We start from the raw sequence: 17,159 nt of genomic DNA on the forward strand, positions 1-17,159 counted from the left end.
AATGAACCTGAACACAATCAGTGATAAATCAGGTAAACACTTTGTTACACATTCCTTAAGTAACTGAGCAGAGTTATTTTATAATCCTGGTTCAATCCCCTTGCAAATCACAAGGCTGTGCAAATAGTACAAAGTCTACAATGCAAGGCTTCAATCATGGGACCAAAGGCCAGTTTCACACAAAAAGCTAGAGAACCATCCTCATAACAGACAGCAGGAGTTACTGTGCATGGTTGGTGCTGCTTATGATATACAATCCTACAGAAGCAGTGTAAAGATGGGACACGTAATATCTATATTTGTGAACGAGCTACCCGTTACATATATATTTGGTGGGATTTTCCTACCTGTCGCTCTGCTCCTGCTAGGTCTCATTTCATATCTCAGGATTAAACTTGAAGAAGGTAAGTGTTAAGTAAGAAAATAGAGCAATGTTTTTAAATACTCTTAGAAAAGAAAAACCATTGTAAGTATTGCATATTTATATTGTTTAAACACAGTTTCCTGTTTGTATAATAAATAATTTAATAATGAGTGCTGAAATATCTAATTGAATCAGAATTTCACTATTTAGAATACATAAATAAATTGTACCTGCTATGTACTTTTTTTTTAAACGCATAACAATAAGGATATACAGTGGGGGCTCATTTGAATTGGGAGAAAAGCAGGAAAAAAAGAAAAACCCTTTTACACTGCAGGTGGGGCAGATGTAACACAAGCAGAGAGATTTACATTTAAATTGCAGTCTAAATATAAATCTGTAATTTGTGGGCTACATGCGAAGGCAGCCTGCATTTACCCCGCATGCAAAAAAATATTTTTGCTCCCTTGCATTGCAACATGGTTTCTCCAAAGTCACTTGTTAAGCTGGCCACACATCTAAAGATTATCTGTCCAACCAGCCAACTAGTTGATTGGTTGGAATGAAAATCTGGTAAGGAATACAATCAGCAACTTGCTCCCAGACCCTGGAAAATGGACCAAAACTGTTCTTTGAACAAATAGTTTAGATCAAACATTTAACAAACTTGTCTAAACGACCATTTTCATCTGTTTTCTGGCATTTAGGAGCAAATTGCTGATCATCATTTACTCCCATCCGTTACCAGATTATCATTCCAACCAATCAACAAGTTGGCTGGTTGGATGTAAGTTGGTCTAGTGTGTGGCCAGCTTTAGGAATTTTTTTGCTCCCAACTCAGGGGTATATTTAATAAAGTGTAGGTTTTTAGAAGTGGAGATGTTGCCCATAGCAACCAGAGTCTACATAACATTTATCTAGCACCTTCTAGAAGATAATAGCTAGAATCTGATTGGTTGCTATGGGCAACATCTCCACTTCTGAAAACTTGCACTTTAGTAATTATACTCCTCAGAATCAGCCTTAATAAAATTGTAAATCTATTACTATGCTAACCACACAGTCCTAGCAGGTTACATGAGGACCAAGAAAATACAGCATGTGAAACAACCATTTATGAAAAGCTGTTTATTACTGAGCTGAGTAATCTACATGAAATAAGTTGAGCACTTATACTTAAGACTGTCATGCTATATGGGAAGTGCTAATAGACTGTGTGTGGTAATGTGTACTGTTCCTGGTAATGTCCCTGATTATCAGTACTGAACTGAACAATAAAATGCCTATATTTGTGCACGTTACAGCCTATTTTAACCATCTCTGCTTATCCAATAGGCTGTAGACTGTAGTATTTGTTGAAAAGGAGTAATTACAATCATACTTGTCTACTCTCCCGTGACTGCCAGGAGCCCCCCGAAAATCGTGTGCCACTCCCGGCACCCCGCAATAGTAGGCAAACCCCCTGGAATGGTGGTTGACCCCCCCCTGCGCAAAAGCGTGCGGACCTGGCGTGCGATGACGCGATTCGCCCTGAATCGCCTTATCGTAACCCCACCTCCTGCTCTATAATGCCGGTAATATTGGCATTATAAAGTGGGGCATGCCCCTGCTCCGCCTACTTAAACCACCCCCATCCACCCTTCTGCACCGACCTGGCAGCCCCCTCCCGGTGGGGACTGCCAAAATGTCAGTAGGTATTATTACAATGCAAAACAGTACACTATATTAATATTATGACATTCAGTAAACATGGCAAATTGCGGCTGGGCATTTTCATTCCAACCAACCAACTAGTTGGAGGAAAGTTGGTCTGGTGTATGTCCAGCTTATGGTTCCATAATGGTGACATATGGTGACTGAAAGAAATAAGCCACTGTCAGTGAAAGGGTTAAAGAGATACTTAGACACAACTATGGAAAGGAACTTGTCCAATTAGATATGGCAAAAAAAACATTAATTATATGATGTTTTGAAATGTATATCAATGCAAAGGCTGTTACACAGAACCTTACGTCAATACTGACCTTAATCATACAGTATTGTATACCAATAGTCCTCCTTTGCTCTCTGGGATCTTCTGCTGGACGACAATCTATAGTTATAATCAGGCCCTTGTGCATTGCAGTCACAATCACTAATTGCGCTACCATGGTAACAAGGTACTTTAGGAATTAGTTAGCTGTATAAATCATTGCCACCCAAGTACTCCTGACTAATTGAGCTGCATGACAAAAATTAAAACAAATATATTCATCCCTTCACTTTAGAAAGTTTCAGAACAGGAAAGATTATATTTTACATTACCTAGACTGCATAAAGACTGCTTGTACAAATATGCCCTGTTCCATCACCTGAGTACGGAATCAGTATGTGTGACCACCGGAAGTGAGCCTGGCGGTTCAAATCCCGACAGCGAAGGTAAGTTTACTATTCCTAACTCTCTCCTCCCCCAACCCTAACCCACCTTTAGGGGTGCCTAACCCTAACCTCCTACCTTAGTGCAAAACCCTAACCTCCCCCCGTTAGAGCCTAAACCTAACCCTCCGCACGGAATGGGTATGAAATACCGCCGTTTCGATTCCCGTCAGCAGCAGCCCGACAGGAGCAGAGTGCGACGCAGCGGAAGCCCGACAATGCTGGAAATCCCGATGGTGGATAGGTAAGTATCCACTAACCTAACCCCCCTAATCCTAACCCTCCTTAGGGGTGCCTAACCCTAACTTCCCCCCCAAGTGCCTAACCCTAATCCCCCCTCTATGTGCCTAACCCTAACCACCCCCTTCCCCGCTACCTAAACCTAAGTCCCTCGGGGGGGGGTGCCTAACCCTAAGTCACCCCCCCCGGGGGTGCGTAACCCTAACCCTCCCTCCCCCTAGCCTAACCCTAACCCTCCCGGGGGGGTGCCTAACCCTAAGTCCCCCCCAGGAGCCCTAAACCTAACCCTCCCCCCCGTGGCTGTCCGCTCGCGGCGCCCGGCATCACTATGATCATGATGCCGGGCGTCGGTCTCCCGGCATCGGGGAAATGCTGGCGTCTACATCTAGACGCCCGGCATTTCACCCTTGCCGGGATAAGACAGTCGGCTGCTGGTATATAGGCAGTCGGCTTCCCGATTGCTTCCCCTCCCGGCGGGGTGCCAATCCCTAACCCCCCCCTTCCCCTAGCCTAACCCTAACCCTCCCCGGGGGGGGGGCGCAACCCTAATTCCCCCCAGGGGGTCCCTAAACCTAACCCCCCATCCCTAGCTATGTGGATACTTACCCCTGGCGTTGGATGATATTTCGACGCCTATGTTAGATCCCTTGCCGGGATTACACTGTCGGTATTGAGACCGGCGGCCATGCGTCCGCCGGTCTCATAACTACATACCCCTGTGTACATTCACTGTGAGATGCACTCACTACTTGATACATGAAGCTCAACCAGCACTGCAGGCAGAGTTCATGAACCCTATAAAGAAAAGTGCAGATACTAGACAAATGCAATAAGAGTACACATGGATGCAATACATCTTTTTGGCATGTTTTCATATTCACCCAGCAGTCACTATGAAAGCCTGTGTAATGTCGGCATTTTCTTCATAGATCTTAATGAACCCTGGCCCTGACTCAGCGTGCCTTGCTGAAAGCAGATTCCCGACAGTCGGGAATCTGCGCAGGCACCGGAACCGTACTGAGCATGTGCAGCATGATCTCACCCTTACATTATCTCAGTGATTGACAGTCTGCTGCCATTTGTGGGTAGGGAGGGGGCGTTTCCCAAAACTGAGGCACGTCACCACCATTGGGGGGGGGGGGGAGGGTAGAGGCCAGGATCTCTGTCAGCTGATGGAGATTTCCTGGGCTCTTTGTTGTATCTGTGGCGGCTAGCTTGCATGACCCAATGGGTCACTCAGCGGGCCAATGTGATTGTGCGGAGTCCTTGGACGCAGCTTGGATAAGTAATGCCTGCAGGAAGTGTGACACCACCTGCTGCATTACCAAATTAGTGTTATTGCAGCTGCTAAGATGTTAGCAGCTGCGATAGTACTGCGTCCTCTGCTGACTCCCCCTCTTTATCTGCAGTAGTTAATGAGCAGTGTACACAATGACTGACAACCCCAGCGAAAGATAATGTTAGTTCTGTATTAAATTATAGTTTTATTTCTTTTTAGAATGTCCCTGTTGCTTACAGTATATACATTTTATTTGTAAATTTATCATTTAAAAGCTAGTCATGAATATTTAAATGTTTTGTTTTAAGTAATTAAAGACATAAAAGTAACATGCAATGATAACTAACTGTAAATACATATGATTAGTATATTCTTTTTATTAAAATGATACACAACTAAATGATTTTTAACCATCTACAGCCTATCTGCTGTTGGCGTTCATGAGATTTAGAAAATATTACAACCCTCAGTGTGTGTGTATTGTCTTTATTTTAATATTTGTTTTACAGGAGGACTACAGTGGGCCTTTAATGTTCGGGTTTGCTGTCACTTGCGGTTCTCCAAGTGCCAGCAAGCGGGGCAGGCTTGCTGAGTCCTTTAGTAATCCTGTAAAGGACAATAATATTTCTATTTTTTACACAATCAACTCCACACCCATTGCCCAGATGCCTGGACCTGGGGTCTGCTCGGGAGGACCCTTTATTGGGGGGGTACCCACTTACCAAGGAATCTCCAGCATGGGCTGACTAGTGTGGGGTTGTGAACTTTGGCCGGGGGGCACCTTCAAGTGTGTGTATCCCTGCTGTGGCATTACACCCCCACAAGTTAGAGCCTAGTGCTGGTTGTGGATAATATGGAGGACCCCTACTCATTTTGTCCCCTGTAATTCCACAACCAAGAATGGCTCACAGAACCTGGTGCTGGTTGATTAAAATACAGAGGACTCCGAAGTTACTTTTCCCTGTATTTTTACAACCGGGACCAGTTGACAGAGCTGGGAAACCATGACTGGGACAGCTGTAATAAACCACCTTAGGATGCGATAAACCATGCAATTTCCATTCTATAAGCTAAAAAAAACCTTGAAAACTAGGACACGTCACCATATTCCAACCAGATTTTCAGAAGTCAGTGGCGGGACAAGCTGTTTTAGGACCAAAAGTGAATATAGCTAATGTATCCAATACCATAAGCAAGCATCAGATACAGTTTACATCCATGTTAATCAACAATTATTATCTGTAGAGGTACTGTATGTAGTCTGAGATGAGCACACATTTGCTTAATTAGTTTTCAGCTTCCATCCTAGGTACACTGATTAAGTTGCCTGGTGGCTAGTGCAAAAAACCAGAGCCTCAAGATTCCCCAACAGTCCCGAAATTAAGGTTATCCACACTTGATCACAGGTGATTAATTAGTGCCTCAATTTGATTTAACCAACTGTGCTCAACCATGGATAGCTCTAAAACCTGAACTATGACCATCATATAACAGAGCTCTACATATAGGAAAAGCAAATGCTTCTGTTATTTGTGCCCTGTCCCAGGCCTTACAGAAGGGCCTGCTAAAGCCACAATGTAGCTATGCCCACTGGCTAGGTACATGATGAAGTGTGTGTAAAAACATAGGTGATAAGTGTTACAGACATCAGAAAATAGCCCATAATCATTATATAAATGTAAGGCTACCAAACTTGGATTTCTTTGATTTGGAAACATTCGTTTTTTAATAACAAACCATTACTCAAACAACAATTGTTTTTTCCTCCCCAGTAAATGAAGAGCTGGCTAGAGCCTGTGAACGGAGAAATGCATTGAAGGATTACTGTCTTCAGCACAGCCAATTAAAGGCATCTGAAAATCACCACCTCAAGAAGACTTGTTAATACGGTTTCTATTTAACACAAGACCAGCACATATAAGGTGGAATTGTCAAAGGATAAACTCACAGGGGATAAAGGAGGACACTAAGACTGACTGCTCACAGGTTCTAGGGGAAAGAAAAGAGCGCTGCCAATTAAGATGACTTTCCCAGAAAAACTGTATTCACCTGAGGACTTTAAATCCAGTGTTATCTTAAATATATCACTTGGGATTTTCTCAAGGATATTGTCGGTATCTGTGGACCAGAACATACTGAAATCTTTGAAATTTGAAAAGTTATGATGCTAGAAATTGTACATATACAGTATATGTAGCTACATAACAGTATCAGCAGTTACAAAATAAAAGTATTATAAGCTACAGTGTCATTCTAGGAACATCAATTGTTCAGTGGTCATCATGTGACTGTTTACTATTAACATCCTGGTAAAACATGGCGCACGAACTTAAATGTCCCTATGCAAGACTTCCAAAGCTTCCTCCCACAAGGCCAGATACAGTAAAGGTGCGTACACACTAGATGACTGGCAAAAGATGCAATGTCGTCAACAATTTCCTTTGAACTCCCTAGGCAACTCCCCTGCACTCCCAGACAAATGATATCGTGCATAAACTGTCCAATCTGACAAACGACCTAAATCTTAACGAGATTGGCAGATCTTGCCTGCTGTAGGCAAGATCTGAAGATGGGATGTACAACCCGCGGAGACTCGCATCGTCATCGTGAGTGGACATACATGATTTGGACATATTTTACACGAGTTGTCATTCCGATGTGTCAAAATCAGGCAAATCGTGCAAATTATCGTCTAGTGTATACGCACCTTTAGTCTCAGTCGGCACATTCCTAGGAGTAGTAGAGCTGAATTTATCAAGAAAATGGATCTCAGACTGCACATTCTGGACATATATATATATAATTGGAGGTGCTACCTGTGGAGACCATTGATATATACACAAAGAAGAAATACAGGTGCACAACTCCAAATTAACTGATTATATATAAATAAATAAATTTTGCAGTAAATACAATAGAGTTTTTTGGCATAATCTTGGCCAAGGTTATGGGCCTGCCCACCATATCCGGGTAACCTCTTGTCGGGCAGGTCCCTAACATACCAAGGCTCAAATCCAGAGCGCAGGACACCCCAAACCACCCCTAGGCACCGCTCTAATAAGAAAAGTGAAGTGAAGTGTGTATATATCAATGGTCTCCAAAGGTAGCACCTCCAATTTTATATATATATATATATATATATATATATATATATATATGTCCAGAATGTGCAGTCTGAGATCCATTTTCTTTGTAAACTAATTAGTGCATTGATTTGCACACCTGGGAAGCCTGAGTCACTTCCCACTCAGACTAGCACTTCTACTGAATTGGTTACAGCATGGAGTCTGGCAATGTAATATGCACACAAGTCAGAGGCACAATAATAGGTAAGTCCTGCTAATATTTAGACTGTGTAGTGCAGCTTTGGTTCATATTTGGGGTGTGGGTCCCCCTAGATTGCTTTTCTGATCTGCTTCAGGGCACCACAGTAGAACACATTTTCCTTTAACACATTTTAATACCTCACTGTCTGTTTCTTTTATATATATATGTATTTCACCTTTTTATTTTTATGCTTTATATGCGGCCAGCGGCTGCTCTTAACACTTCACTTTTCTTATTAGAACGGTGCCTAGGGGAGGTTTGGCTGGGCTGGTTTGGGGGTGTCCTGTGCTCTGGATTTGAGCCTTGGTATGTTAGGGACCTGCCCGACAAGAGGTTACCCGGATATGGTGGGCAGGCCCATAACCTTGGCCAAGATTATGCCAAAAACCTCTATTGTATTTACTGCAAAATTTATTTATTTATATATAATCAGTTAATTTGGAGTTGTGCACCTGTATTTCTAGTTTGTGTATATATCAATGGTCTCCACAGGTAGCACCTCAAATTATATATATATACAGTCAGGTCCATAAATATAGGGACATTGACAGAATTTTCAGATTTTGGCCTCTATTCACCACCACAATGGCTTTGAAATGAAACAAACAAGATGTGCTTTAACTGCAGACTTTCAGATTTAATTTGAGGGTAATTACATCCAAATCAGGTGAACGGTGTAGGAATTACAACGGTTTCTATATGTGCCTCCCACTTTTTAAAGGGCCAAAAGTAATGGGACAAACTAAACAATCCTAAATCTAACTTTCACTTTCTACTTCAGGGTCCATAGGGTATCCACAGGATACCTTGGGGTATAGGTGTGACGTCAGTCGCAGGGCACCAAAGAGTTAAGCTTTCAGCCTCCCAGGATGCACTAGGTCCCCCTCCTATACCCCGCCCCCGGGCCAAGGCACCTCAGTTTAGTTTGGTGCCCGGCCGGAGTCGGGTGCACCTGTTGGAGTGGGGGCTAGAAGAGCCCCTGAAGCTTTTTCTTCATGCAGCTGTGGCTGCACATCTGGATGAACAGCATGGACAGTCAGTCCTGACGTCCATGCTGTCTTCCCTACACCCCGCCGGTACCAGAACGCCGGTACTGATCCGGGGATGCTGGTGGGCGTCTGGGGTCACAGCTAGCGGTGACCCCAGATGCTCCGGACCATGGCCGGATTCAAGGGGGACAGAGGTAAGCAGCGGGGTCCCAAGGTGGGTCCCCGCTGATCACATGGTCCTAAGTCCCCAGGCAGGGGGCTCCCTGGGGACTGGCTGCAGCGTGGAGCCAGGCGACCAACCTGCGCTTCCACTACCCCCTGGGACAGCGGACCGCAGCAGAGCGGTAGCGCTGCGGCGTCCCAGGGGTTAAATGCATGCCAGGGGAGCGCGCCTTCCCTGTCTCACAGCCGGCGCCTCCCCCGCTGCACACAGCCCTCTCTGCATGCTGCCGACTGGTCCTGTGGCAGCGCTCCTCCCCCAGGCCAGCCTCCTCTCTGCTCCTCGGCGGCCATCTTCTCCAGAACGCATGGTGAATGCTGCTGGAAGCGCTGGACGGAAGCATCGTGGTCTGGGTCCCCCCGCATACCTCTCCTCCGCTGTGGCTCAGGTCTGTGTATGCAGCGCTGTGTCCTACCAGGCCCTGTGTCTGTGTAGTTGAGTAATCAGCGCTGTTAGTGCAGGAATTGTTATTTCTCTGCATTGTATGTGACTGTGCTAGCGCTGCTGCCTGTAACTTTTCTTCTCTAAACTGTCAGCTTTATTACTGTCCCTGTTCTTCTGCTAAAGCCCTTGCGGTGCGGTGCTGCAGGGTGGTCTCTCGCCTATTTAATACTTAATTGGTGAGAGAGGTCACATACGTGGTGCCATCATGTCTGAAAGTGATTTTCCCCTCCGGCTACAGTGTACCACGTGCAAAGTACCGTTAGCGGAGGGGGAGGGTAGCGCGGAGGGCCTTTGCCGGCAGTGTTTGTCCAGGGCGCGGCCTATTACGGTTACAGCACCGGTACAGGAGCCGCCCTGGGCTTGTTTCGCTCAGGCGTTAACAGCTTTAGTGGGCCAGTTAGCTCCGCAGCCCGCGTTTACTCCGAGGGGTTTGTCCCAGCAGTCTGTGGTGTCGTCACCCATGCAGGGGTTCCCACGACAATTGGTGGTACCCCACAGTCTCCCTATTTCCCCGCTCCCGGGTTCTCAGGAGCCAGCGTGGGTTAACTCCCTGACGAGTTCTGTACAGCACTTGTCGGATGTGTTGCAAGGGGAGTCTGTGATGCGGCCTCATAAAAGGCCGGTGGCGTCTCTGTCCGCTCCTTATGAGGATGACGAAGGGACGTCTGATGATGGGGAGATTCTGGATCCTTACGATCAGGAACCTCTCCATACTAAGGACGCTGATGCTAAGTCCAAAGTATATATTCCTGGACTTATTCGGGCGGTCTGCACAGCCTTGGTGATTGAGGACGAAGTTCCCCCAGCGGCTAAATCTAAGTATGCCTTTTTCAAAGATGTGAAGGGCGATGCCACAGTCTTTCCTCTTTCGGGTCAGTTGGTGGACCATTTAGAGGAGGCGTGGAAACAACCTGGCAAAAGATACCAGCCGCAGAGACGCCTGGCGGTGGCTTATCCGTTCGCGGATAATTATTTTGCTAAGTGGGAATCCCCTCCACAGGTGGATTCTCACGTGACCCGTCTTGTCCATAGTGCCACATTGCCGATGCCATCCATGTCCTCCCTTAAGGATGCTACGGACCGCAAGGTAGAAATCTGCCTGAAGTCCGCTTATTCCCTTGCAGGGGGGGCAGCACGGCCGGCTATGGCCATTTGCTGGGTTGCCAGAGCGATGGAGCGCTGGGCGGATTCATTAGAGGCTTCTTTTGAATCCGACTGTCCGGCTGAACAGGCGGAGTTGATTGGCAATCTCCGTGATTCGGCCACCTACATCAACGAGGCGGCTCTAGACATTAGTACTCTGGTGTCTAGAATTTCTTCAGCAGCGGTAGCTGCTCGTCGCACCTTGTGGCTGCGATCCTGGAAGGCGGACGCAGATTCCAAGAAAGGTCTGGAAGCGTTGCCATTTACCGGAGAAGTTCTCTTCGGTCCGGATCTGGATAAGATTGTGGCCACGCTGGCGGCAGCCAAATCTGCTTGTCTCCCGTCGGCCGCTGCTCCTTCTGGTTCGGGACCATCGTCCTTTCGGTCATCTAGGGCCCAGGGCAGGCCCAAACCACAGTCGTTTCCTCGACAGGCTGGCCCTAAGAAATCGGTCAAGCCCCGGAAGCAGGCATGGAGTACCAGACGTCCGGCCCCCAAGCCAGATGACAAGCCTGCGGCCTGACGGTCCGGGCCTCCCTTTGGGGGATCCCAGGGTGGGAGGCCGCCTGCTACAGTTCGCCCAGTGTTGGTCGACCACTACGACAGACACTTGGGTTCTGGAGGTGGTTTCCCACGGATACGCCCTCTCCTTCCGGCACAGACCCCCGGCTCGCTTCTTCACCACGGGTCTCCCATCAGACCGGAACAAGGCTACGGAGCTGCGGAAGGTATTGCACACTATGCTCCAGGCTGGAGTTATAGTGGCTGTTCCATTCTCCCAGAGGGGCCAGGGTTTCTATTCAAATCTATTTTTGGTACAGAAACCCAATGGGTCATATCGTCCGATTCTCAACCTCAAAGCACTCAACAAGTCTTTGCGGGTCCCGAAGTTTCGGATGGAGACCCTACGGTCCATCATTCTGGCGCTGGAACCTGGGGACTACTTGGTGTCATTGGACATACAGGACGCTTACCTGCATGTCCCTATTCTTTGGCGCCATCAACAGTTCCTCAGGTTTGCAATCCGCAGCGACCACTTCCAGTTTCGGGCGTTACCTTTTGGCCTGGCAACAGCACCACGTGTTTTCACCAAGGTGATGGCGGTCATGGCGGCTTCTCTGCGGCTGCAGGGAGTCCGCATGTTGCCGTATTTGGACGACCTGTTATTGGTGGCAGGATCTCCAGAGCTCCTGTTACGCCACTTGGACCTGACCATTGCACTGCTGCAACGGCACGGCTGGCTAATCAACTGGCAGAAGTCCACTCTAATCCCGTCTCGGAGGATTCTGCATCTTGGAGCCTTATTGGACTCGGGACAGCAAAGGATCTTCGTGACGGAGGACAAGATCTCTGCTTTACAGTCAAGGGTGCGCAGTTGCCTGCACAGCCGCCGGGTGTCCTTACACTCGGCGATGAGGTTACTGGGCTCCATGGTGTCGGTGTTCGACATGGTGGAATACGCCCAGTTTCACTCCAGACCTCTGCAGCACCTGATCCTGTCCAAGTGGAACGGGCTGACTCAGTCTTTGAAGTCCCAGACGATTGTGCTCACCCAGGAGGTTCGCCTGTCCCTTGCGTGGTGGTTACAGACGACCCACCTCAACAAGGGACGTCCGTTCTGGGTTCCAAATTGGGTCCTGTTGACAACGGACGCCAGTCTTCGGGGCTGGGGAGCAGTTTCGGGTCCACACTTGTTCCAGGGCAGGTGGACGCCGACAGAAGCGGAGCTTCCAATAAATATCTTGGAACTCCGTGCGGTCTTCAATGCTCTCCAGCAGGCACAGCGGTTTCTCCAGGGTCGCCCGGTGCAGGTCCAGTCGGACAACGCTACCACCGTGGCCTACATAAACAGGCAAGGAGGAACTCGCAGTCGGGCGGCTCTCGTAGAGGTCTCTCGGATCCTGGTTTGGGCGGAGCGCAATCTTCCGGCCATATCAGCGGTCTTCATCCCGGGAGTGCTAAATTGGGAGGCGGACTTTCTAAGTCGCCAGGACGTTCATCCGGGGGAATGGTCCCTGCACCCGGACGTTTTTCAACTACTGGTGGACAGGTGGGGTCTTCCAGAAATCGACCTCATGGCGTCCCGGCACAACAACAAGTTGCCGGTGTACGGGTCTCGCACAAGAGACGAAGGGGCGTCTCTGGTGGATGCTCTGTCCGTCCGGTGGACGTTCCGGTTCGCATACCTGTTCCCTTCGGTCTCCCTTCTTCCACGGGTAATCCGGAAATTCAAACAGGAAGGAGGGACGCTCCTGTTGATAGCTCCCGCGTGGCCCAGACGGCACTGGTTCTCAGACCTTCAGGGTCTGTCCGTGGACAGTCCTCTGCGGTTGCCGCTATGACCGGACCTTCTGTCTCAGGGTCCTTGCCTTCACCCGGACCTGACTCGGCTGTCTTTGAAGGCGTGGCTGTTGAGACGGCCATGCTGAGGTCCCGGGGGTTTTCCAGCTCTGTGGTGCGTACCATGTTACGAGCTCGGAAACCGTCTTCCGCGAGGATATACCATCGCGTGTGGCATACGTTCTTCCAGTGGTGTCGACCGAGAGGTTATGCACCGCGGGAGTTTCGTCTGTCTCGGATTCTCGCCTTCCTGCAAGCGGGACTAGATCATGGGCTTCGCCTTGCTTCTTTGAAGGTACAGGTTTCGGCCCTATCTGTCTGGTTTCACCGTAGGATTGCTACAATCCCGGATGTGCGCACCTTTATGCAGGGTGTTCTCCGCATTCAGCCGCCCTTTGTTCCACCTGTGGCACCTTGGGATTTGGCTGTGGTCCTGAGGGCTCTCCAAGGACCGCCGTTTGAACCACTGGGCTCAGTGGATCTTAAATGGCTAACAGCTAAGACTGTTTTCCTTCTGGCCATTGCTTCGGCCAGACGTGTTTCTGAGTTAGGGGCTCTTTCTTGTAGATCCCCTTTCTTGGTTTTTTTATGGGAACAGGGCAGTGCTCCGCACTCGGCCCGAGTTTCTTCCCAAAGTTGTTTCCCAGTTTCATGTTAACGAGGAAATAGTTGTTCCGGCCTTTAACTCACCGGGTCTTTCCGTGGGTGAGGCCTCTTTGGATGTTGTGCGGGCCTTAAGGACTTATGTTGACCGCACTTCTTCGTTTAGGAAGTCGGACGCTTTGTTTGTCCTCTATGGCTTCCGTAAAAAGGGTTGGCCTGCTTCAAAGCAAACTTTGGCAGCCTGGATCCGTATGGCTATTTCTGAAGCTTATCTTCATGAAGGCCTACCGGTCCCTCCTTCTCTGAAGGCTCATTCCACTAGGTCTGTGGGTCCTTCGTGGGCAGCTCGACGTGGTGCCTCGGCAGTTCAGATCTGCAAGGCTGCTACGTGGTCTTCTGTCCATACCTTCGTGAGGTATTACAGGTTTGACACCTTCGCCTCTCAGGATGCTTCCTTCGGGCGGCGGATTCTCCTTTCTGCACAGGAGCGTCCCCACCCTTAAAGGATACTGCTTTGGGACATCCCCAAGGTATCCTGTGGATACCCTATGGACCCTGAAGTAGAAAATATGAGATATGGTAAGAACTTACCCTTGTTATCTCTATTTCTACGAAGTCCATAGGGTTCCACAGGACTCCCGCCCTGTCGCACCTGTGCTGCAGATGGGCTTTGCTCTGGTCACCGGTTTTCCATCTCCCTCTGGTGAGAATGTGATTCTTGTATGTGTCCAGATCTTTGTTCTCTCTCTTCCTTCTCCTCCTCCGGCCTATGGCTTGGTAACTAACTGAGGTGCCTTGGCCCGGGGGCGGGGTATAGGAGGGGGACCTAGTGCATCCTGGGAGGCTGAAAGCTTAACTCTTTGGTGCCCTGCGACTGACGTCACACCTATACCCCAAGGTATCCTGTGGAACCCTATGGACTTCGTAGAAATAGAGATAACAAGGGTAAGTTCTTACCATATCTCATATTTTTTAATACTTTGTTGCAAATCCTTTGCAGGCAATTACAGCCTGAAGTCTGGAACGCATAGACATCACCAGACGCTGGGTTTCATCCCTGGTGATGCTCTGCCAGGCCTCTACTGCAAATGTCTTCAGTTCCTGCTTGTTCTTGGGGCATTTTCCCTTCATCAAGTGAAATGCATGCTCAAATGAATTCAGGTCAGGGAATTGACTTGGCCATTGCATAACATTCCACTTTTTAGCCTTAACAAACTCTTTGGTTACTTTTGCAGCATGCCTCAGGTCATTGTCCATCTGCACTGTGAAGCGCCGTCCAATGAGTTCTGAAGCATTTGACTGAATATAAGCATATAATATTGCCCGAAACACTTCAGAATTCTGCTGCTTTTGTCAGCAGTCACATCATCAATAAATACAAGGGAACCAGTTCCATTGGCAGCCATAAATGCCCACGCCATGACACTACCACCACCATGCTTCACTGATGTGGTGGTATGTTTTGGATCATGAGCAGTTCCTTTCCTTCTCCGTACTCCTCTCTTCCCATCACTCTGGTACAAGTTGATCTTTGTCTCATCTGTCCATAGGATGTTGTTCCAGAACTATAATGGCTTTTTTAGATGTTGTTTGGCAAACTCTAATCTGGTCTTCCTGTATTTGTGGCTCACCAATGGTTTACATCTTGTGGTGAACCCTCTATATTCACTCTTGTGAAGTCTTCTCTTGATTGTTGACTTGGACACATATACATCTACCTCCTGGAGAGTGTTCTTGATTTGGCCAACTGTTGTGAAGGGGTTTTTCTTCACCAGGGAAATAATTCTTCTGTCATCCACCACAGTTGTTTTCCGTGGTCTTCCGGGTCTTTTGGTTTTGCTGAGCTCTCCGATGCGTTCTTTCTTTTTAAGAATGTTCCAAACAGTTGATTTGGCCACACCTAATGTTTTTGCTATCTCTCTGATGGGTTTGTTTTGATTTTTCAGCCTAATGATGGCTTGCTTCACTGATAGTGACAGCTCTTTGGATCTCATATTGAGAGTCGACATCAACTGATTCCAAATGCAAATGTCACACCTAGAATCAACTCCAGACCTTTTACCTGCTTAATTGATAATGAAATAACGAGGGAATAGCCCACACCTGTCCATGAAATAGCTTTTGAGTTGATAGTCCCATTACTTTAGGCCCCTTAAAAAGTGGGAGGCACATATTGAAACCACTGTAATTCCTACACCGTTCACCCGATTTGGATGTAGTTACCCTCAAATTAAATCTGAAAGTCTGCAGTTAAAGCACATCTTGTTTGTTTCATTTCAAAACCATTGTGTTGGTGAATAGAGGCCAAAATCTGAAAATTCTATCAATGTCCCAATATTTATGGACCTGACTGTATATGTCCAGAATGTGCAGTCTGAGATCCATTTTCTTTGTAAACTAATTAGTGCATTGATTTGCACACCTGGGAAGCCTGAGCCACTTCCCACTCAGACTAGGTTTACATTGGTTACAGCATGGAGTCTGGCAATGTAATATGCACACCAGTCAGAGGCACAATAATTGGTAAGTCCTGCTAATATTTAGACTGTGTAGTGCAGCTTTGGTTCATTTTTGGGGTGTGGGTCCCCCTAGATTGCTTTTCTGATCTGCTTCAGGGCACCGCAGTATAACACATTTTCCTTTAACACATTTTAATACCTCACTGTCTGTTTCTTTTATATATATGTATTTCACCTTTTTATTTTTATGCTTTATATGCGGCCAGCGGCTGCTCTTAACACTTCACTTTTCTTATTAGAGCGGTGCCTAGGGGTGGTTTGGCTGGGCTGGTTTGGGGGTGTCCTGCGCTCTGAATTTATCACCCTTCCTCCCCCGAATGCTTTGATCAAATTCATTTGTACAATTACAGCACACACAGCAATTTGATTACGTTGTAATTGTATACATTTTATCTGATTGCATAATTTGAGATGTTATTGAAGGTTTATTAACCAGGCAATTCCTCGACAGTTCAATTAAGTTCAAGGGATCCGAAATTATGATGAAATTCTAGGGTGTTCCATTTTGCAGGACTAGATGACACTTGTGCACTGAAGTCTCCCTCCCATCCACCAGTGCTGGAGTGACTGCTGCGACTAACAGTATGAACGGGATTATGGACTAGAGAGAGGGAGAGGCCCTTACTCCTCGGCTTGCTCCTGCTGTTAGCAACTGCCGACAAGAGCAATATGTAATGTATTAGTGGAAAAGTGCCTCTTCTGTCCAGGTTAAGAAGGAAATATTGGGGAGAACTGATTTACCCTAAGCACAGAATCAAACTCACCTCATACAGGGCTGGATGTATCAAGCATTGTATTTTGAATGGGATACATCAAGCCACTTACTGCATGAATAGCAACATTTATTAGCGCTGTATGCACATACTTTTGCAATTAAAACCACAAAGGGCAGCTCTTCCAATAAGAGCTGTTCTTTGCGGTGTGTGGACTTTCGGGGTATGACCTAGGAGTTCTTCTGTGCATGAGCTAGCTGTGGGGGGCACTAAGAGGGATCCTATTGGATCCTTCTCTGGGAATTATGCGTAAAGAAGCTCATAGACTTCTATTAGGCAATGCCATCATCCAGTGCCAGATTAAAGTCCACATGGGCCTGGAGCTGAAATTTATGAAGGGCCTATTGCGTGCCTAGCAAGACGGGGCTGTTAGTGATGTGGGGTGTGTGACCAGTATTATGGAGGTGTGGCCTGTACTGTACGGTGTGACTAGCACCTACCTTCTGAAACCTAACTTACCCTCCCAATTTCGCTTATATCGATAGTGTAGTGTGAGAGGCTAC

The 17,159-nt window shown here is 47.3% G+C and overlaps 1 protein-coding gene across 1 annotated transcript; it reads left to right on the forward strand.

Annotated features, from left to right (window-relative positions):
• Positions 1-277: 277 nt before the first annotated feature.
• Positions 278-6,466, forward strand: SMLR1 (small leucine rich protein 1). The gene is made up of 2 exons (XM_088443055.1): positions 278-404; positions 6,071-6,466. The coding sequence occupies exons 1-2, from the start codon at positions 278-280 to the stop codon at positions 6,181-6,183; spliced, it is 240 nt and encodes a 79-aa protein (XP_088299181.1). The 3' UTR covers positions 6,184-6,466.
• The last annotated feature ends 10,693 nt before the right edge of the window (positions 6,467-17,159 follow it).

Source organism: Taudactylus pleione, unplaced genomic scaffold (genome assembly GCF_031769625.1).
Source record: "Taudactylus pleione unplaced genomic scaffold, aTauple2 ptg000326l, whole genome shotgun sequence".
Lineage (NCBI taxonomy): Eukaryota > Metazoa > Chordata > Amphibia > Anura > Myobatrachidae > Taudactylus > Taudactylus pleione.

What these genes read in the sequence shown, in the direction of transcription:
- SMLR1 (XM_088443055.1), top strand. Translation starts at nt 278, where the DNA reads ATGGGACACGTAATATCTATATTTGTGAACGAGCTACCCGTTACATAT. An exon ending in CAGGATTAAACTTGAAGAAG is followed by an intron (nt 405 to 6,070) that starts GTAAGTGTTAAG and finishes TTTCCTCCCCAG; the next exon opens with TAAATGAAGAGCTGGCTAGA.